We start from the raw sequence: 23,330 nt of genomic DNA on the forward strand, positions 1-23,330 counted from the left end.
GTTCTCTTTTATTTTATTTATTTATTTGTTTGATCAAGCCACACACCTTGTAGGATCTATTCCCTGACTAGGGATTGAACCTGGGCCACAGCAGTGAAAGCACTGAATCCTAACTACTAGATTATCAGGGAACTCTCACTGTGTTCTCTTTTAAAAGATTATTTTCAGCTGAATCCTTGCATCATGCTCCTACATATGCTTCATCACATCCTTTACAGTTCAGTTCAGTTCAGTCGCTCGTCATGTCCAACTCTTTGCGACCCCATGAATTGCAGCACGCCAGGCCTCCCTGTCCATCACCATCTCCCGGAGTTCACTCAGACTCACGTCCATCAAGTCTGTGATGCCATCCAGCCATCTCATCCTGGGTCGTCCCCTTCTCCTCCTGCCCCCAATCTCTCCCAGCATCAGAGTCTTTTCCAATGAGTCAACTCTTCGCATGAGGTGTCCAGAGTACTGGAGCTTCAGCTTTAGCGTCATTCCTTCCAAAGAAATCCCAGGGTTGATCTCCTTCAGAATGGACTGGTTGGACCTCCCTGCAGTCCAAGGGACCTTCAAGAGTCTTCTCCAACACCACAGTTCAAACACATCAATTCTTCGGTGCTCAGCCTACTTCACAGTCCAACTCTCACATCCATACATGACCACAGGAAAAACCATAGCCTTGACTAGGCAGACCTTAGTCGGCAAAGTAATGTCTCTGCTTTTGAATATACTATCTAGGTTGGTCATACCTTTTCTTCCAAGGAGTAAGCGTCTTTTAATTTCATGGCTGCAGTCACCATCTGCAGTGATTTGGGAGCCCAAAAAAATTAAGTCTGACACTGTTTCTACTGTTTCCCCATCTATTTCCCATGAAGTGATGGGACCAGATGCCATGATCTTCGTTTTCTGAATGTTGAGCTTTAAGCCAACTTTTTCGCTCTCCTCTTTCACTTTCATCAAGAGGCTTTTTATCTCCTCTTCACTTTCTGCCATCAGGGTGGTGTCATCTGCGTATCTGAGGTTATTGATATTTTTCCTGGCAGTCTTGATTCCAGCTTGTGTTTCTTCCAGTCCAGCATTTCTCATGATGTACTCTGCATATAAGTTCAATAAGCAGGGTGACAATATACAGCCTTGACGTACTCCTTTTCCTATTTGGAACCAGTCTGTTGTTCCATGTCCAGTTCTAACTTGCTTCCTGACCTGCATACGGATTTCTCAAGAGGCAGGTTAAGTGGTCTGGTATTCCCATCTCTTTCAGAATTTTCCACAGTTTATTGTGATCCACACAGTCAAAGGCTTTGGCATAGTCAATAAAGCAGAAATAGATGTTTTTCTGGAACTCTCTTGCTTTTTCCATGATCCAGCAGATGTTGGCAATGTGATCTCTGGTTCCTCTGCCTTTTCTAAAACCAGCTTGAACGTCAGGGAGTTCACGGTTCACGTATTGCTGAAGTCTGGCTTGGAGAATTTTGAGCGTTACTTTACTAGCATGTGAGATGAGTGCAATTGTGCAGTAGTTTGAGCATTCTTTTGCATTGCCTTTCTTTGGAATTGGACTGAAAACTGACCTTTTCCAGTCCTGTGGCCACTGCTGAGTTTTCCAAACTTGTTGGCATATTGAGTGCAGCACTTTCACAGCATCATCTTTCAGGATTTGAAACAGCTCAACTGGAATTGCATCACCTGCACTAGCTTTGTTCGTAGTGATGCTTCCTAAGGCCCACTTGACTTCACATTCCAAGATGTCTGGCTCTAGATTAGTGATCACATTATCATGATTATCTGAGTCGTGAAGATCTCTTTTGTACAGTTCTTCTGTGTATTCTTGCCACCTCTTGTTAATATCTTCTGCTTCTGTTAGGTCCATACCATTTCTGTCCTTTATCAAGCCCATCTTTGCGTGAAATGTTTACGATACAACCTCCAAATTTTGAAGATGGCCTGACTCTTTTGGGAGAACCAAGAACATCTGTGGTCTTATACTTGGCTCAGCTGTTGTCTTGGTACTCTGGAGGGAGATACTGTCTATCCATTGCCTCTCCTCTCCCCTTCTTCCCCTCCCCTATCCCTCCCTGTCTCTCTACGTATTACATTAGATTAAGTATTATATATATAAAGAATTTTTATCTCCATCTACTTTTTCCCTTCCATTTTTTTCTCTAATGAGTAGTAATTAAACTGGGCAAATATTTGAAAGAATTTGCCACAAATCTGTCCAAAATAACAGAAACAAGTTTTCTCTTGCTTCTAATCCCACTGAGTTATTTTATTAATATTTATATCTATTCCTAAGCCAGTGCTCAAGATAGGATTTATTTGTAAACAGCAAATGTTGCATAGAGACTCCATACCAGTCTCTAATCCTTATGTGTCTGTTAGTGTCCTTGAGGGTCCTGGTCTTCAGGTCTCCACATAATTTTGTTTTCACCCTTTGCTACTGTGTTAAGTCTTCTGCTTCCAAATCTTTACTTCCTTTTACACCTAACCAGATTTTCTCAACTTAATGAAGGGCTGACTCTATCATTAGACTTTTTTTTTTTATGATAAACATGCTTTGTGGGATGAGAATGGCCATCCACAAATTTCTGGAGGGTGGGGACTATATCTTGTTCTTTATTCTCCCAGTGCCGACCTGTATTCTCCCAGTGCCTGGTAGCAGTATTAGCTTAGTCACTATTTTCAGACAAAGATCATTGGTGCTTCCCTATTCTTAACCTTGTAGCAGACATGTGCAGCAAACTTATCATTGTGAAAAATGTAACCTTGTGATATATATTGACCTTCCCCCAAACAAAGTCTTGCTTTCATAAAGGAAAAACTTTGTAACTACTTGTATTATCTCTGTGAATTCTCAAGTGTCCTCCAAATGGGAAATCTATGCAGTTTGGTTACGGAACACTCTATCCTTGTGTTATTCTTGTTATCAAGTGGGTGCTATCACATTGTATCATAACTTTTTTTGAACAGATATTTATAATTAGATATTTTATTTGAAACATATTAAATTTTCTCACACACTCAAAAAATAGTAGTTTTTTTTTAATCCACAAAAGGAGCCCTTAAAGCAATTGCACACATTCTTCTAATGTATTTCTATATGGATAGAATCACACATACGTTAAAAAAAGAAATCTATTTTAATGCCTGTAGTTTACAAGGATGTGGTTTAGCAACCAACTTTATACTATAATGATAAATCACTGGTTGTTAATTCTTACATAAAGACATCTCTTTGTATCAGAAGCCTATAAAAATAACCAAAGATGATTCTTCACTGTAGTCCTAATATCTATAAAATCAAATTAGGAAAGTTTGAGTAATTGAGTAGCCAAGAAACCTTTGACTCATTTTCCTTTTCTCTTTTAGAACTGCCACTGGATGACCAGGATTCCTTATAATTGATAATGTTGGAGATCAACTCTGCAACTTTCTTCAGCATTCAGTTGTTAAATACAAATAGGATGCAAGTTCCTCAACTCCAGATTATGAAAACAGTACCTGGAAAACTGAAAACTATCTAAATGATTGTCTTTGGTTGGGCCGTGTTCTTAGCAAGCAGAAGCCTTGGCCAGGGTCTGCTGTTGACTCTTGAGGAGCACATAGCCCGCTTCCTGGGGACTAGAGGTGCCACTGCAACCATGGGCAATTCCTGTATCTGCCGAGACGACAGCGGAGCAGAAGACAGTGTTGACACCCAGCAGCAACAGGCCGATAACAGTGCAGTCCCCGCCGCTGACACGAGGAGCCAGCCCCGGGACCCTGTTCGGCCACCAAGGAGAGGCCGAGGACCACATGAGCCAAGGAGGAAAAAACAAAATGTAGACGGGCTAGTGCTGGACACACTGGCAGTCATACGGACTCTTGTAGATAAGTAAGTATCTGGCTCATGGTCACCTCCTATCTAATGAAAAGCCTTACTCCAGGAGTCATAACTCTTGGACTCCTTCAGTGGGTTAAGATATATCTCCCAAGACTCATTACTCATAGGGCAGGGGTAGACTATTTCATTTCTCATGAGAGTAAATTATAAGGTTTGATCATTTTACTTGCTAATATCTACTCCAGTCTGGAAATGTCTAAACATTTCTGTAGCAGAGTATACCAATGAAAGCTTTGATCTCTATTGGGAAATGTAGTCAATATGGAGTGAGTTTGTGTTGAAGCCTACAAGAGGAAATGGTTTCGTGAAGACTCACTCTTATCTTGCTTGGCTATCTACTGTACTGACTGGAGATTCAAGATAAGTTGTTTTACCAAGAATGTTCAGTTCAGTCGCTCAGTCGTGTCCGATTCTTTGCGACCCCACGACCAAGAATGTAGCTGCACACAACTTCTGTTGGCAATGGAAGGACGTAGGTCAAGGAGAGTTTCTATCCTTCTCCCTCTTTTACCAATATTTCCCTTAGATGACCCTCCTAGATCCATTTGGGAAACTTGGAAATTGAAAGAAACTGCAGGACACACCTGTGCCCTGTTTTGTTTCTTCCCCTGCTTTGTCTAAGTGCAAAATCCCAGATTGAATAACAGTGAGAGTAAAAGGCATTGTTCAAGTTGAAAGAAGCATTTTAACTCAACCGTATAGCACAGAAAGTAGCAGTAAGTTTTAGAACTGTAGTGAACAAAGGTTCAGATTCTGGCCCAGCCGCTTGACTAGCTACATGACACTGAACAAATCACTTCTTTAAGCCTCAGGTTCCTCATCTATGAAAAGAAAATAATACCTTTCTCTCAAGGATTATCATGAGAAAATATATATAAATCATCTAGTAAGGTGGTGCTAGTGCTAAAGAATCCACCTGCCAGTACAGGAGACAAGAGACGCAGGTTCTATCCCTTTGTCAGGAAGATCCCCTGGAGAAGGAAATGGCAACCCACTCCAGTATTCTTGCCTGGAGAATTCCATGGACAGAGGAGCCTGGTGGGCTGCAGTCCATCGTTCAAAAAGAGTCAGGATGTGGCTGAGCACAGATACAAATGGTGCCTTGTACAGAACATGTCCTCAATAGAGGATAGATTTTTTTTTTTTAAGTTCTATCTGGGTTCTTTTTGCTTCAGGGTCTGCCAGTATATTTAAGTATCTAAATATTGATAATCACATTTATGAGAAAATAGTTTTGTTTAGTTCCTGAAAAATGATAGCATAAAGCAAGATAGACCTGTGCATATTATTTTGAGGGTTTTTTTTTGTCCTCATAGGAATAAATTTATTTTACACAGTTTCTTTCTGCTATAGAGCATGCTAGAAAATATTCTTACAAATATGCTCCGTAACCATCTCAGAAAGGCCTTCCTAAGTTTATTAAAACCTGCCTTTGAGGTAGTTCTGGTATCTGAATTTAATGTCATTTTAATATGTTTGTAGGAAATATATTTAATATAAATCTATGCCATTTGCATCCCCTAAATTCAAGCAAAGGTCTAGAAACTGTTATGTAAAGTTTCTTCATGGTGACATTTAAAGCATGCTGTGAAATTTTAATGAAAAATTGTCCTTCCCAAATAAGGAAGTAAACCACGGCAGTATTATTTAAGCCCATTGGGAAAACAGGTACAGAATAGACTTTGACATATTTTTTATAGGGTGGTTAAGAGAGTGTAGGGGCAAAGCAGGAGCTTTATTTCTAAGCTTCAGAACAGTATTACACATTAGAAGTGGACTAATGAGGCAAGTAGTGTACACTTGAATAATAGGGTAACTTTTACCTTAAACCTGTTTTTACTGAATTACAGTGAAAACTCTTCTGAAAATGGAAAAATTTGGCAGGTGCAGAACAACTATAAAGGGACATATTGGAGAACATAATGGCAAAAGCAGGTTCAGAGAGTTTGTAAACATAGTTACAGAGCTTTTTTTTTTTAAGAAACTGCTATAGAGAAAATAATTTGCTAACCTACAAAGTTTATAAGGCTATTAAAACTAAACATAGAAGACAAGACAGATGGGCTTAGTAAGAATATGTGTAAAAGGATGTATGCAGATATCACATTTATAAAGTGATCTTAATATTTATTGTTCTCCTCTTGTTACTTACAAGAGAATGACCTTGATTTGAGAGGACAGCATGATTCCTAATGGCATAATGAGAGCTTTGCTATAGGAAATACACTTGAAATATATACTTAATTTAAAAATCATTCTGAAGTTCAACTCTTTTGCTTTTTTTTCTTGGTATTATATACTCCGATTGCTGATGGTAGTAATGTTACTTATTCTGATGACTTTGGAATTTTAATTCGCAGGCACCTCTCGATGAAAGTTTTTTCTGTGTGTGTGTGCGTGTTCTCTCTCTTTTTCTCCCATTCTCTCTGTCACTTTTGTTGTCTCCATCTGGGGCCCAGGGGCCTTCAGTCTACAACTGAACCTAAAAGTGGTGATTCTGAGGTCCCACCCCACTCTAGGAAGCCCGGGGTCCTGCTACCTGGCTTTCTCTGCCTTTTTCTGTCACTGGAGACTTGCAACTTTATGTCAGCTGCAGCTCAGGCTACTATTTAGAGCTTTTCAACTCCTTTCACTGAGAGAGGAATGCTGTTCCCACTTGATTTGGTAAGTCTGCTCCATCCCTTGCAACAGTGGGGCTTTGGTCCCCCTTACCTGCCTTGCAGACGTAAAGCTCCTGGTGACCTCTGTCTAGTTCCTGGCCCAGAGCTTAGTGATCGTATGGTTTTAGCATTTGCCTCCTACCAGAAGTTCCTGCTGTTTCTGTTCCACAAAGAATTTTTGTCATCTTCTTTTTTAATATATAATATTTATGTTTTATTTGTTTGGCTGCACTGGGTCTTAGTTGTTTCAGCCCACGGGCTTAGTTGCCTGGTGGCATGTGGGATCTTAGTTCCCCAACTGGGAATCAAACCCACAGCCCCTGCACTGCAAGGCAGATTCTTAACCACTGGACCACTAGGGAGGTCTTTATATTGTTTGTTTGAGGGTAAGGATGTGTGTGTCCTTTAAGTGTGTCTGTATAGAATTCAGGTATTCATATTCCTTACTGGTCGCTGACCTTGTCATTTTTCTTATTTTGCCCTTCTTCCCTAATCACATTCTCCTTTTCACCTCCCACCTCCAAATATCAGTGGGTAACCATTCTTCTGAATTTAAGGTATGTTCTTCTAATCTGCCTGACATATGTTTATGTCTGTGTAGAAAGCTTATATATATTGTTTTGTATATGATTTTAAAATTTTGCTTAATGATTAGAGAAGTCTCTTTGGTTTTAGTTCCTCTCAACACTGTGTTTGAGACTGCTACGGAGTATTCTGTTGTATGCTCAAAAGTACTATATTCTGTTACCCAATAATGTGGTGACAGTCACTTAGGTTACTACTTCTGAATTTTTGTTCGTACAAATAGCATTGCAGCAAATAGCCTCATATGCGCCTGTGTAACTATTTCTCTAGCATTGGTGAATATATGCATACTTAATTTCATTATTGCCAGATTGCCCCACAGCAGTGTTTGTATTACTTAGTTATATCATTTAATACAATTTTTTAAAATAAGAATTTTCCCTTGTTTTGAACAGGAATAGGATGCGTCCAACACTGGCACCTAATGAGTACCCACCTGACATGAACTTAGTAATTCCCATATTGCAAGGTTATTCTGAGGATTAAATGATTGAAAACAATAGTTGGTTGTTTTTTTTTCTTTTTTCACAGTGAAACAGAGAGCCATAATATGTAAACAAATAAGCAGTGAATATATTCTTTAAATAATCAGATGATCAGTTTGATGGAATATATTTCCTTCATTTTTAAATTTCCCCTGAAGCATCTCTTTGAATTCCTGAGATCAGTTTGAAAATCCACTGAATTAAGGGGAAAATGCCATTTTAGAGCAATGACTAATTAAGTTTGGTTTCTTTTTCTTCTAACCTCATTTTATGAAGTTTAAGCATATAGTGATATTTACCAGAACGCCACCTAAAAACGAAGCTGTTATGTAGGCCGTTGCTTCTGTAAGTCCTCATTTGGGATTGCGTTTGCCTTCCTGGCACTTTTGAGGTATGTATGAGGAAGATGATGTTGGTCTCCTTGCCTTGTCTCTACTGGCATTGGAGAGGTTAAACTGTTGGAGGTAAAACTGAAAGTGAGCTCTGGCTTTCAGTGTTATTCTTGTGCTTTGACTTCAGGCCACATGGTGGTCCTTTCACGTGCTTTTCTGCCCATTTTGTTAATGTTTGTGGGCTGTCATGGACAGTGACCTTGTAAATAAGTACATGTGGTGTGCATTTGTCCTTAAAGATTATAGCTCTGGTTGTCTCCTCCATCTTTCTCTACATTCACTCATGTTCCTTTCTAACCCCCAAACTTGCAGTTTGAACTACTATTTGAAATTGTCATTTCTTATTTCTTCAAGTTTGATGTCTTGAATGTTTATTTTTCAGTGATCAGGAACCTCCCTATTCAATGATTACATTGCACGAAATGGCAGAAACAGGTATTTTTTTAAAGTTTTTAAAAAGACTTCCTAATTGATTAATTAATGATCATGAAGAAATGTAGCCACTTTTAAAAAAATACTTCAAAAATACTTAACATACATGATGAGGAAAAAAGCCCTTAGTCTGTGGAAATTTTCCTGCACAAGGGCAATAATTAAAAGCACTGTATTGTATTCTGAGTATATACTGCATCTTTTAGTAATGGTTTTATCTCACTGGAATTATTAAAATTATTTTGGCATTGACAGATCTTTGACTATAACTCTTCTAGAATAGGAAGATAATTTTTTGTTCCTCAATTTTCTAAATGTCATTCAGAAAATAGAGCCAACTGTTTCAGATACTTAATTTTCTCAGTTAACTCCTGTGTCATATATAAAGGCTGGAAACTTTTAATCATAATTTGAGAACCCAGAAACATAGCTTGAATTTTCTTCAAATAAAGATACCCCTAAATCACCAGACTCCTGTAAATTAGGATTTTTTTGTTTCTACCATGATGACCAGCAATTGATGACCATGTCCATGCCAAATACTAGCTGCTTAAAAGCTGTAGGATGTTTCTCTTCTCCAAGAGTGGTTCTATTTTACTGTGAAGTCATCTTGTGTTAATAAGTTACATATTTTCACAGTTTAAAAATAGCGACTTTATCATATAATCTTCTTGATTTGCTCTTAGATGAAGGATGGTTAGACGTTGTCCAGTCTTTAATTAGAGTTATTCCATTGGAAGATCCACTGGGACCAGCTGTTATAACATTATTACTAGATGAATGTCCATTGCCCACTAAAGTAAGTTAATAATTATCTTTTATGAAACTGACATCTGTGCTTAAACACAAGATGAATGACCACAAAGAACATTTGGTATAATGCATTTCCTCTTTATATATAGTATTTTGAGTCTGTTTTATTTAATATTAATTTCATTGTATAAACTTGTTTTTTATTACTTATGAATTGTTACATCCTCTGTCTATAAGTAGCTTACTCAAAAACTTTAGTTTAAAATTTTTAAAATGTCAAAAATGGGAGCATTTATATTGGATTGGCCAAAAAGTTCATTTGGGTTTTTCTGTAAGAGTGTACTGGTCCAACCCAGGTATCTATAATGGCATTCTTTGAAATTAGAAGGGAATGTTCAATTGCTAAGCTGATTCTCTCTCTAAACAATTTCCTCATGACAAAACTTTCTTTAAATATTTTCTATTAAGAAAAAAAAAACTGTTATACCAAAAACACTTTTGAGTCTTAATATTGGTATATTGGCATGATTTTGATTATTCCAAGTTAGAACAAAAGTATCAAATTTTCATTGTCTTATTCCATATGGTCTATGGAATCCTTTCTTAAAAATTTTGGATTCTGGCATCTTTCATTTGTCTAAGCCCTACATATTTAGGCCCAACATGGAAAAACATGGACAAAGGGAAAAAGTCTTTGATCTGTCACTGATGAATTGACCTTTGCCTAGTCTTACAGGAGGTTTCTGTTATAATTTGCCTTAAAAATTCTGGTGATATTTGTTCTTGATTGATAAAAAAAAAATTTTTTAAGGAACTTTCTACTTCAATATCACGAGGCCTTATTGTTATCAATCATATTGGCATTTGGGTGGATTTAGTCTGTTGAATGACCCAAGAGTATATAGCATATATTTGATACAACTGGTACATTTTGAGTGAAATGTTATCTAGAAATTCATGTAAGAAAACTTTCAGATCAAATAATATTTCCCATCAATAATGGTATCCTTTGGGTATATTTTATCATGTATGCATGGTAATTCTGAGTTAATTTAACACCTGGTTATTACTTTCGTGTCAAAGAATTACCTTGGGGATAAAAAGCCTAAGTCATATATTTACCAGATCCACTTGTATGTTTTTGTTTTTAGGATGCACTCCAAAAACTGACTGAAATTCTCAACCTAAATGGAGAAGTAGCTTGCCAGGACTCAGGTCATCCTGCCAAACACAGGAACACATCTGCAGTCCTAGGCTGCTTGGCAGAGAAACTAGCAGGTAACTCTGGGAAGCTCCCCCAAGGAAAACCTTAAGTTGTTTGACCTTAAGGGGAAGATGGAAAATTTAAAACAAAGAGTTTTCCTATTAATACAAGAAATACTTTTCTTTTCTTTTCTTTTTTTTGTAAAAACATCTCTCCCCAGAGTCTCTTCTGATAATGAACCTCTGCTGATGAGTTTCTTTTTTAATTACACCTTGCTGAGTACAGGCGCAGGATCTTTATTTTTTCATTAAAAAAAATTTTTTTTTAATTTTTACAATGTTTTGTTGGTTTCTGTCATACAGCAACAAAAATCAGCCATAATTATACGTACTCCAAAATGAAGATGAGTAGTAACATGAATTCTTCAACTTTGCTTTCTTTTTTCCCAAATTTGTCTTGGTTATATATGTAGCCATTTGCATTTGTTTATAAATTTTAGAATCTTATCAATTTTGAGAATAAAGCATATACCAACATTAAAAAAAAGTTTTCCTTATTTGCTTTAAAAATTAAAAATAACAGAAAAGGCTAAGCTCATATGATATTGAATCTAATATATACATATATACACAGTTTATAAATTTTAGCTAGATGAAAGAGTTCTATGATGTTGTTGGTCTTAGTTACCAATTCAACTACTATGACACATTTAGTTATATCCAGTGTTTGTTGTATTTGTCTAGGTCCTGCAAGTATTGGTTTACTTAGCCCAGGAATACTGGAATATTTGCTACAGTGTCTGGTAAGTGAGACATCAAAGCTAGTTATTCTTAGTCATCTAGAATTGTGCATTTTTCTAACATTTCCAGCTTAGCCAATGGCACAGAGAATGGAATCAGCTATAAATTTTATTTGCAGGTGTTTCCTGAGTGTTTATCTGTTCCCTCCTATATAAAAAAAAAAAAGTAAGGGCAGGATAAGAATTTATTACAAGCAAAAAACAGCTGAGTCGGTTTGGTTTTAAATTTAGTCATAAGATAGGTGCTATGATTGGCTTTTTTGTGTGCATCCTTAGAGTCTGCTAAATGGTAGTAGGAACCTCCACAGTAGAAACAAAATTACACAGCATTCCAAGCCAGTGAAACTGTGAGGTCAGTTTCCCAGTGTATGTAAATCTCTCTGTTCCTCCATCCTTCCCTGCTCCCTACTGCTCTTTAAATAACTGTTGTTATTTGGTGTATGGTCTGTGAAGCTTGTGGTTTGCCAAGGCTATGCTGTTAGATCTCTCGCACTGTTGGACTAGGCTTGTCTGGTCTGTATTTTTTAAAGTTATGTTTTGCAGGTCTGCTATTCATTGGCCTTTTTCAAAATCTGAAAAATATTTTCAGTACCTAGATAATATGTACTTAAAGCATTTAACACTATGCTAAGTAAGCACTGTAGAAATACAGAAGTAGTCTAACAGTCCTTCACCCTCAAGTTTCCTGATTAGTTCAGGGAACAAAACTACTCAGACAAGATAATTAGCCTCTACTTCATGGTGGGATATGATCAAGGGCAAAACCCCTTCCTTCAGACCAAGTGCCAGGAGTTCTGAGAAGTGACTGGGAGGTGGGAGGTATGGGTGATGGGGACTGGGAACTGTGGGAGCTAGACTTCCTGATAAAGGTGAAGCTTCACCTGGGTCACAGCATAGGGTGAGAATTTGATTATGCACACAAGAGAGGAAAAATGGGCTTTGGGACTTCCCTGGCAGTTCAGTAGTTAAGACTGTGCTCTTTCTCAATGCAGAGGGCACAGGTTTGATCGCTGGTCAGGGAACTAAGATCCTGCATGCCACATGACGCAGCCAAAAATTTTTTTTAAATAAAGTTTTTTAAAAAATGGGATTCTTGGCTAAAGGCAAATCACTGGCAGAAGCCCAGAGACAGAAATGGCAGTGTTCCCAGCATATTACAGAGAACTGTCTGATCAGAAGACAGTATTCAGAGACAGGAGGATATAGACTGAGTAGTCAGGTAGGGAGGGCTCAGGGTCTGAAAAGCCAGACAGAGGGATTGAGGATGGTTATGGCAAGAAGTAAGGTGCTAAAGAGGCTTTGTAACGGGGAATAGCTTTGCAGAACCCAGTTGGGCACCAGAAGAGTGAATGGAAACCAGGTGATGTTCTGGAGCTCTTTTGCAGGCTCCTAGCATAACTGTGGGGAGGGATGGCTGGGAGCAGATGTGATGTTAAGCAGATAGACCTTTCTTCAAATGTGAACACATGTGATGTGAACTTAAGTATAACTGAAAGAGCTCACTTGTTGTTGAAAGAGCTTGTAACTGAAAGAGCTCACTTGTTGCTCTCGCCCACCTACAATCAGCATTTGTAGGCTTCCTTTCAGAGAACAGATTGAAAATGAAGCCATGAATTGTTAATTTCATTATTTATAATTTTGGAACCTGATAGTGATGAGTGATTCCTTTTAGGGTTCTGAATAAAAAAGCCATTTTTAGCTATACTTCTAAGCTTCTGTTTGTCTTGCTTAAATGAATGTAAGAATCAGCATGATTTCATTTAACAAATATAAGTGTTACTAAGTAAAATAGTGCATTTAACAAGATAATTTTGATGTTTCCATATCTATAAATGAACAAGAAAATAAGATTTTAGGAGACTGTTGTGGTCAGTTACTAACAATAGTAGCAAGTGGATAATCAAGGACTTGAATGAGTAAAACTCTCATGACTGCTCCAAAAAAAAAGTCTAGCACACAATGGGTAAGAAGAGGAAATTGTCACCCCAGAAGGGCAATGATATATATATATATGTGTATGTATGTATATATTTATCTTTTGTTGTCTTTCAGAAATTACAGTCCCACCCCACAGTCATGCTTTTTGCACTTATCGCACTGGAAAAGTTTGCACAGACAAGTAGGTATAGTGACACTTCTTGCACTAATGATCTATATTGCCTGTTAAAAATGTTAATTTTTCTTAGTTACTGGATGACCTGCCGCCTTTGAACCCCATCAGATATGCCCACATTCTGGGGAGTTCCCTGGTGGCCTAGTGGTTAGGATTCTAGGCTTTCACTGCTGTGGCCCTAGGTTCAATCTCTGGTTGGGGAACTAAACTTCTGCAAGTCATGCAGCTAAATAAATAACATGCTGCTGCTGCTGCTGCTAAGTCGCTTCAGTCGTGTCCGACTCTGTGCGACCCCATAGACGGCAGCCCACCAGGCTCCGCCGTCCCTGGGATTCTTCAGGCAAGAACGCTGGAGTGGGTTGCCATTTCCTTCTCCAATGCATGAAAGTGAAAAGTGAAAGTGAAGTCGCTCAATTGTGTCCAACTCTTAGCGACCCCATGGACTGCAGCCTACCAGGCTCCTCCATCCCTGGGGTTTTCCAGACAAGAGTACTGGAATGGGGTGCCATTGCCTTCTCTGAAATAACATGCATACATTCTGATTTGTCTAGATAAACATCTCAAGGTATATAATATGGTGACAAAGGCAACAGTTTTCTCACCTAAAGAATCAAAATTGGTGACTGTGATTAGCCACTTTTTTTTTTTAATGCTTACAGATTTTATTTTTATTATTTTTTTTTAATATTTTCAGAATTTATTATTGATGAGTGCATTATGTGATATTTTTTTTTTTTACTTTTTATTTTTTAAATTTTAAAATCTTTAATTCTTACATGCATTCCCATAGCCACTTTTTATAGCTAGAAAATTTAGTGATGGTATTGCTACCTTCTAGAAAATAGAGCTCTTGGGCTTTGTCGTTAGTATAGTTTCCAAATTCTCTAATTGTCTCTCTGTATTCTTTCCCTCCATCAATCTGCCCAGCAAATGCTCCTACTCTTCCATGGTTAATTTAAGGTTTATGTCTTCTCAAACAGGTGAAAATAAATTGACTATTTCTGAATCCAGTATTAGTGACCGGCTTGTCACATTGGAGTCCTGGACTGATGATCCTGATTATCTGAAACGTCAAGTTGGTTTCTGTGCCCAGTGGAGTTTAGACAATCTCTGTAAGTAGCAGTTGTCCTGTATTAAAATGCCTGTTTTCATTTCCAAATCCACTTCTTAAATAGGATCACTGGTCTTCATTTGTGACAGTGTGAGTTTTTCCTTATAAAGTCCTCTACTGATAGGTTGGCTATGTTCTAGCAGTAGTGAATCCTAGGGACTCTTCAGACAATTAGATGGAAGGAATGCTTCTAATTGCAGTGCTCTCCTATTCAGACATTGTTATTGGTCTCCTGTTTCCTGCTGCATCCAGGCCACCAATCAGCTGCTATTGTGTAATCCAACTCTTCCCAACACAGACTCTCTTCACTGTCTTAGAAGCAGTTCCCAGTCACTCCTGTCTCTGGGCCTGTTCCTCTCACTTGGAATTCCCTCTCTTCACTCTTCTCCCTGTCCCAGCATTGCTCTTCAAAACTCAAATCATATCTATACCTTGAGAGTTGCTCCCAACTATTTTTCTCCTCCAAGGGCTGCAAGAACTAAAACTAGACTACTGCTCTGTCCTCACTTCCCCCACCCCATAGTTAGCACAATCCCCCTGCTCCTACCGCAACATTGTGGGAAACTGCTCAGTGCACAGCCTGTGTAGTGCCAGTTAAAGAATAATTCTGAAAAAGTACCATTTGGATTTTGCTGCATGCAAAAGAATGACTGTAAGGAACAGAAATATAAACCTACCTTTGCTGCCTTTACTAATTTGCTTAATTAATCTTCATACAGCCATGCGGCCCCAAAGCTAAGGTTATGTCTACCGATTCTGCCATTTTTGAGCACCTCAACTTACTAACAAGAGTGGCAGCCAGCGATGACAACAGTTTTTCCACAATAGCCTGCCTCAGAAACGTACCCACTTCTTCTTTTGCAGTTTTAAAAGAGGGTAGGCAGCTGACCTATGAGAAAGTGGACTTGAATAGCATTAAGGCCATGCTGAATAGCAACGATGTCAGCGAGTACCTGAAGATCTCGCCTCATGGCTTGGAGGTAAAGTTTCCATAGATGGACCATTCTAGGGAGAAAATCTTGTTTTCATTTTCATGCCCTGATTCTGAGCAAAAGCAATCCTTGCAAAATAGATGGAAATTTACTACATACTCAGAGAGTGGTTAGAGGTAGAAGTGGTAGAAGAGAGTGTCTGAGATATTATATACTCTTTCCTATCTCACATGATCCTATACATATAGTAAGTGCTATAATGTTTATTGACTTGTTTAAATGTCTGACTTTAATCTATTCTATTTTATGCAGTTAAAGGTACAAAGACTAGTATTTCTAAAAGAGGCCCTTTCTTTTTTAATCCCTGTATAACCAGTTATATTCGATCTAGCACTTTACTTTCTCCGTGCATGTTGGAAATGTTGCTGATTGGCGGCGGGGGGCGAGTGAAGGTTAATGAAAGAGCCGCTTATATACAGCTGCTTTAGGCACTAGACATGTCAAGATTAAAGAGCTGTTTGAAGAATGACTGCAGACAGCCCTTTGATCTTACATCTTACCAAATGCTTTATGTAGTTTTCTGTTTTAGCTTATTTTTAGATACTCCATCTTATACCCTTCAATATCCTCTCCCTCATCTCCCTCCCTAACAAGTAACAGGTTAAGGCAGTGTTTATGCATTTGTAAAAGATTCTCCTGTGAGAGCAAACCTCTGTAAGTAATTCAAAATGAAGCCAGTAGCCTTCACTAATTCTTACTTTGAGGTCTTCCAGTCCTTTCAATCTGGAACTCCATGGAAACTAAACTGTAAAATAGCATCCTTCCTTCAGTTTTGTATATTTTGTCACTGAGAATGCACAGAGAAGGAGACAGTAGTCCAGCAGGAGCTGTAATGAGAAAGGATAGATTCCACCTTCTGAGCGGTCTGTTATCTCTGGTGGTCTTCAGGCATTGATGGTGGGCTGCCATGCCCTTTGATTTTTCCAGGCTCGCTGCGATGCCTCTTCTTTTGAAAGTGTGCGTTGCACCTTTTGTGTGGATGCTGGGGTGTGGTACTATGAAGTTACTGTGGTCACTTCTGGTGTCATGCAGATCGGCTGGGCCACACGGGACAGCAAGTTCCTCAACCACGTGAGTACTGTGGAGACCTGGGCAGATGCGGGCAGCAGCGGGTGATTTTGGCAAGTGGGTGGTGCATCCTCATTTTTTCAGGTAGGTTTGCCCAGTAATCATTCCTTGGGCTGAACCACATGGTGCCAAATCTGCAACATCAGATTTATAAACTGATTCAGAAATAGGAAAACACAAGTGAACCTCTGCCATTTTTTTCCCCTCAAGTTTTAAGTTCATGTTAATTTTCCACCCAGAGGTTACATGTGTTCTTCTTTTTTAGGCTCTGCTCCAGCCCCAGTCACATCTTTGGCTCAGTTTTTATATTGTTATCAGTGATGGGTTTTATCTTGCATTTAAGCTTTAGGAGCTTTGTAGGAATTCTATTCCTTTCGTGAAATCGTAAATGTTGGCTTGACTCCTCTCATTTTACTTTTATCTTGTAATTTGTAGGCATATTTATTTTCAATATTTAGTATTTATCTTTCGTTACAGAAAGCTATCAGATAGAAGGGGAGATTAAATCCACTAGAGGAAGCAGAGTTGGACCACTTCTACTTGAGTGTGAGAGGTTAGGATTCTTCCCTTTCCTTCAGGTGTTCATTTCTTGCCACTTTATACCCTTCTAATGTCTAACCCAATCAGCTTCCTTCTCATAGTCATAGTATATGCTCTTTGGAATTAATCCAGTTCTGATCAGGAACATTTTGTGGCCATATGATTTTTACCCTTTGAGCTGGGAAAATACCCTTAGACTTATTTTTGTCATTAATCTGAATAATGACCTCTTATCTGGACTACCTTGGTGATCCGGTGGTTAAGAATGCACCTGCTGGTACAGGGGTCATGGATTTAATCCCTGGTCCCAGAGATTCTACATGCCATGGGGCAGCTACGCCCAAGTGCCGCAACTGTTGAGTCTGTGCTCTTAGAGCCCAGGAACCGCAGCTGAACCCACATGCTACAGCTACTGAAGCCTATGTGCCCTAGAGCCCATGCTCTGCAGCAAGAGAAGCCACTGCAATGAGAAGCCTGCTCACTGCAACTAGAGAAAGCCCTCACTCAGCAACAAAGACCCAGCAGAGCCAAAAAGAAAACAATAAATAAATAAAAATAAATAATAGCCTCTTCAGGTCAGTTCAGTCGCTCAGTCATGTCCAACTCTTTGTGACCCCATGAACCACAGCACGCCAGGCCTCCCTGTCCATCACCAACTCCTGGAGTCCACCCAAACCCATGAGCATTGAGTCGGTGATGCCATCCAACCATCTCATCCTCTGTCGTCCCCTTCTCCTCCTGGCCTCAATCTTTCCCAGCATCAGGGTCATTTCAAATGAGTCAGCTCTTTGCATCAGGTGGCCAAAGTATTAGAGTTTCAGCTTCAACATTAGTCCTTCCAATGAACACCCAGGACTGATTTCCTTTAGGATGGACTGGTTGGATCTCCTTGCAGTCCAAGGGACTCTCAAGAGTCTACTCCAGCACCACAGTTCAAAAGCATGAATTCTTCGGCCCTCAGCTTTCTTTATAGTCCAACTCTCACATCCATATATGACCACTGGAAAAACCATAGCCTTGACTAGAATAGCCTCTTACCCTCCAATTAAAAATAAATAAATAATATAGCCTCCCATCCCATATGTAAGGTCTTAGGATGGGTTTTAGAAGTGATCCAAAATGGCTGCGATCCAAAAGTCTACAAGGAATAAATGCTGGAGAGGGTGTGGAGAAAAGGGAACCCTCTTACACTATTGGGAATGCAAACTAGTACAGCCACTTTGGAGAACAGCGTGGAGATTCCTTAAAAAACTGGAAATAGAACTGCCTTATGACCCAGCAATTCCATTGCTGGGCATACACACCAAGGAAACCAGAATTGAAAGAGACACATGTACCCCAATGTTCATTGCAGCACTGTTTATAATAGCCAGGACATGGAAGCAACCTAGATGTCTATCAGCAGACGAATTGGTAAGAAAGCTGTGGTACATATACACAATGGAGTATTACTCAGTCATTAAAAAGAATACATTTGAATCAGTTCTGAGGTGGATGAAACTGGAGCCTATTATACAGAGTGAAGTAAGCCAGAAAGGAAAACACCAATACAGTATACTAACGCATATATATGGAATTTAGAAAGATGGTAACGATAACCCTGTATGTGAGACAGCAAAAGAGACACATGTATAGAACAGTCTTTTGGACTCTGTGGGAGAAGGAGAGGGTGGGATGATATGGGAGAATGGCATTGAAATATGTATAATATCATATAAGAAACGAATTGCCAGTCCAGGTTTGATGCAGGATACAGGATGCTCGGGGCTGGTGCACTGGGATGACCCAGAGGGATGGTACAGGGAGGGAGGTGGGAGGGGGGTTCAGGATGGGGAACACATGTACACCCGTGGCGGATTCATGTTGATGTGTGGCAGAACCAATACAATATTGTAAAGTTTAAAAAAAAAAGAAGTGATCCAACAAAGTCAAACAACTTTGCCTGCCATAACAATAGTTTCTAAAGTGCCCTTTCAGCAAGGCTGTACAGCATCCTGGAATTGTTTATGACATTTTACTAAACTGCTCACTGGAAAGAGACAGATTAGAGGAAGAGGGCCCATGGAAAGGGCAGGTCTGGATTTTTGTCCAGGATGGCAAACTGGACCCTAAATTGCCATTGCTTTTGTTGGGAACCTTCCCGTTTCAGGGCCTTCTAGTTGACTAGGCCTTAATTAAAACCTGGATGAATGAGGCTTTTTTGGTGGCACCATGTAGTCAAAAGCAAGTGGTTCTGGAGAACAGTGCTAGTTAGTCTTCTAGTGCCCAACTTGGGCGCTGACTTAAAGAAAGTGTCATCAGTTACACAGATAGTCTGCTCCAAATGATGTCCTTAAGATGGTTTTTTTAGGACTTAAAAAGTCTTAATTTCCAGAGCACTTCATTTTAAAGCTTATCATCTGATTCCCACAACAGTTTTTACTGTTATAATTTCCATTTCACGGGCAAGAAAACTGAAACTAAGACTGGGACAAAACGAAACTAGGCCTTGAGTTCATTCCCCTACCTATTCTTCAATAATTGTGTTCTTTGCATTTGAAAATGGGGATAATCTCAGAGAATTAGCTAGTTGTCTCATTTGGAAGTAAAAATTTGTCCCAAGACTAGAAGAAATATGGACTTCTCTTGGGAGAAAGCTTTATAAATTGTGTATCTCCTACTATGGCAGCACACTGCAGGTCTGAGAGTAGTGTATATGAGACTGAACGTTGCAGAGTGTCTTTTTATTTATTTTTTTTTTAACAGAGTTTTTATTTTTTTATTTTTTTTTTTTAGTTTTTTATTTTTTAAATTTTAAAATCTTTAATTCCAGAGTGTCTTTTTAATGGCCAATGAAGCTGGATCATTTTATCTCGTGAGTGAAACTAATTTCTGCCATATAGTTGCAAAAACTTTGGCTTCTCAAGAAACTTAGAATACTATTTTCTTATCCCTCCAGATTGCTTGATAGACTTAATTTCTTTCCTTAAAAAATAAAACATTTTTCCCTGACTTAAGTACTGGTTGGTTAGAAATTGATGAAATCTGATATATCTTTCCCCCAGTACAGCATTTTCATATTGTTACTATACTTAAAACTTTACTTCCTGTGGACATTGTTCTGGTGATTCTGAATCTTTTTGCCTGTACAGACACAGTGTGGCTTTGTGGAATTAGTCTTTCCTAGGACACACCCAGTTTCTGAAAATTTGAAGTCCATTCATGGTGCCTCTTATTTTAACTCTTACTGATTGAGCTTTGCTGTTGAAAAGATGATCAGGTGTTAGGCTTGGAGATAGATCATTAATCTGAGAAGCTAAAGGGTAGGTCTTGTTCAGGTCACCTACAGAATAGTTATCTTGTTTATTGTTACAGTTTTTTTTGAACTTATTTGTTCAGGCTTTGGAAGGGATAGCAAGGCATTCTTTCTGTTAATAATAGACTGGTGAATATTCCGCTAAGAATTTACACAGCAGAATATTTAACCTTTGAGTAGTCTGAGCAGTGTATTCGGAACAACTAATTCTCACTTTGGAGAACACACATCCAAATTCAGTATGTTGTGGTCTAAGTAGTCAAAGAGTGTGTTGGAGCCCTTGTTCCAGTCTGTCTTGTGATTGTATTATCGCGCAGAATAAGCAGACCATCCCCAGGATCTGAAGTCTTACTTGGATCTGGCCAACATTTTCAGTGGCCTTCTCTACTAGAATCTTTCACCATTGAGCCTTAAAGATAGCAGTTGTCTGGTCTGCATGTTTTCTGTATTCATTCTATTTTTTTTCTTATAACTGCTCAAAATAATTTCTTAAGATCTCAAACCCACCCTTTTATGTTAACAATAAAGTAATTATTAAACAATTAAAAGGCAATAAGTAATAAAAGAAGTTGCCAAGAATCTATATAATGTTCAGATATCTCGGAATACCTGTTTGCTAATAACCCACAATAGCCTCTCTGTGGTACCCAGGTTTAACATCTTTGAGCAAGGGAGTGTTTTGAAGTGTACTACAGGCAAAAAAGGTATTTGCCCACACCAGCCTTGGAATCAGAAAATCCCAAGGTCCAAACTTGACTTTTCTAGTAATGTGTTCTTGGGCAAGTTGGTTGACCTCTCTGAGACTTTATTCTTAAAATGGAATACAGTACTCCCAGCCTCAAGGTGGTTCATGAGAGTTAAATAAACTAACAGATGTGAAACTTGGGAAATAATTTGTTAGTGAGGTCATACTCTCTTCTGACTCCATGTCAAAATTTTGGTGCCTTCTAGGAACCATAATAGGCTCTCTCCCTTCATCGAGAAATCTTAGAATTCCAGCCACCAGCTTAATGGTTATAAAAGACACACTTACTTTTCCCATAACACAGCAGGCAGAGCCTCACTAATCTCTGGGCCCTATCTCCCTCCAGGAAGGCTATGGCATCGGGGACGATGAATACTCCTGTGCATACGACGGCTGCCGGCAGCTGATTTGGTACAACGCCAGAAGTAAGCCGCACCTACACCCCTGCTGGAAAGAAGGTATGCATTCCTCTCCATCATGAATTTATCAACTAGGGTAAGACATCTGGTTCTGGCAAAGCATTCATTATGTTAGGCTTTAAAATGTTTTGGATGACCCTGAGGGATGGGATGTTAGGTGGGAGGGAGGTTCAGGATGGGGAACAGATGTACACCCATGCCTGATTCACGTCAATGTATGGCAAAACCCACTACAATATTGTAAAGTAATTAGCCTCCAATTAAATTAATTAATTTTAAAAAATCTTTTGATGGAAAAAGAATAAGTGTGGGAAGGGGTATTAGCATTTGTATCCCCTACCATGGATGTGAACAGTACTCTCCTGATACTCACCTCTGATGGAGCCCTTCCTTCAGCAAAACATTTCAGACTATAAAATTCTTAATTTAGTGGGGAAATTATTAATTAATATGAATTAAGATTTATATGTTGCTTCAGATTAATATGAATTCCACTTTCCTCTTTGGGTATATGTCTTAGAGCAGCTGTAGAAATATTAAGGACACTGAAATTGTAATGCCAATAAAATGAGATTTTCTTCAGAGCATTGGCACTATTCAGTGGACACATTCTGGGCCCCTCTAGATGCAACTTTTCAGGCTGACTTGAGCACTCTTGGCCTTAAAAACATCTCCCCAGCCTCAGATCTCCAAACATCAGGCTCAAGACACTGCAGGGGTAGAGACTACCAGGACTCTGAGTCAAAGCACAAGGATTGTACACAAGAATACATCTTATCAACAGCCTCATCTTTTTTGCCCCATTCAATTTGTATTCCAACTGGTTTGCTGTATCCAAGGCCTTATACCCATGAAAACATTTATTAATGAAAGATTCAAACCAGCATAGTTAGAACCACACAGTTGATTTGTCCAACACTTAGACCAAAGGATTTAAGATGAGTGAGTCTTTTCTCCCCCAACTAAATACAATGAAACAGGGCTTTTCTGCCTCACACCACAGCACCAAGGGTGGTATTCTCAGGGGGCCTCCTGGTGCACCCCACCTTGTTCTGAAGACATAGAGTCATATGGTAGCAGATGGAACCTCTGGAAAAAATTTTTTTCTTTTTTGGCCATGCAGTCTTGTAGGAGGGATCTTAGTTGTCTAACTAGTGATTGAACCCTTGCCTTTGGCATTGGAAGTACAGAGTCCTAACCACTGGACCACCAGGGAATTCCCTCTCAGAGAATTTTAAATCTCATCAGAGAAGCAAAGTTCATGATTTTGATCTTACCATGTTTTACTGGTCCAAAAATGCACATTGCCCCCACATTTCACATCTTTGAAATTGGGATGCATCTTAAAATTGATGACTTTTCATAGATTAATTGGCAGCATTTTCCTTTCCAAACATTGATGTAAAGGGGTCAGATCAGTTGCAGAAGAAGCAAGATGAATATGTTGAGTATAGGACTACAAAAACAGACTTAATACAGTGATATCAAAACCCTTGAGACAGCAGAATCTTCCCATCCTAACAGTGTTCCACTTCATCCTTTAGGAGACACGGTAGGATTTCTGTTAGACTTGAATGAAAAGCAAATGATCTTCTTTTTAAACGGCAACCAGCTGCCTCCTGAGAAGCAAGTCTTTTCATCTACTGTGTAAGTACCTTCTCTCAATCAAAAATTCAAGTAGATGCATGGAATGTCCTTTTCTCTAGGAAAAAAAGACTGTCCATTTATATAGTCAGTTGTGTGAGAAATCACTATACTTCAAGTAATTGGGGACTCATTTGATCATACCTAGAACTCTCCCAGAGTTTGATATAGGAAGATAAGAGCAGGATATTCTCTGGTTTATAGTCCCGTCTAGTTTAGTAAACA

At 38.9% G+C, this 23,330-nt stretch overlaps 1 protein-coding gene across 2 annotated transcripts in view; it reads left to right on the forward strand.

Moving 5' to 3' along the window:
- Window positions 1-23,330, forward strand: part of RSPRY1 (ring finger and SPRY domain containing 1) — a 38,304-nt gene that overhangs the window by 8,843 nt on the left and 6,131 nt on the right. For both annotated transcript variants that reach the window (XM_069549911.1, XM_069549910.1), the window contains exons 2-12: window positions 3,355-3,859; window positions 8,373-8,425; window positions 9,109-9,221; window positions 10,327-10,453; window positions 11,123-11,181; window positions 13,231-13,297; window positions 14,272-14,403; window positions 15,267-15,382; window positions 16,322-16,465; window positions 21,389-21,500; window positions 23,006-23,108. In XM_069549911.1, the coding sequence (XP_069406012.1) occupies window positions 3,510-3,859; window positions 8,373-8,425; window positions 9,109-9,221; window positions 10,327-10,453; window positions 11,123-11,181; window positions 13,231-13,297; window positions 14,272-14,403; window positions 15,267-15,382; window positions 16,322-16,465; window positions 21,389-21,500; window positions 23,006-23,108 (1,376 nt within the window). In that variant the 5' untranslated portion in view covers window positions 3,355-3,509. The remainder of the gene's footprint in view (window positions 1-3,354; window positions 3,860-8,372; window positions 8,426-9,108; window positions 9,222-10,326; window positions 10,454-11,122; window positions 11,182-13,230; window positions 13,298-14,271; window positions 14,404-15,266; window positions 15,383-16,321; window positions 16,466-21,388; window positions 21,501-23,005; window positions 23,109-23,330) is intronic.

Source organism: Ovis canadensis, chromosome 14, assembly GCF_042477335.2.
Source record: "Ovis canadensis isolate MfBH-ARS-UI-01 breed Bighorn chromosome 14, ARS-UI_OviCan_v2, whole genome shotgun sequence".
NCBI lineage: Eukaryota > Metazoa > Chordata > Mammalia > Artiodactyla > Bovidae > Ovis > Ovis canadensis.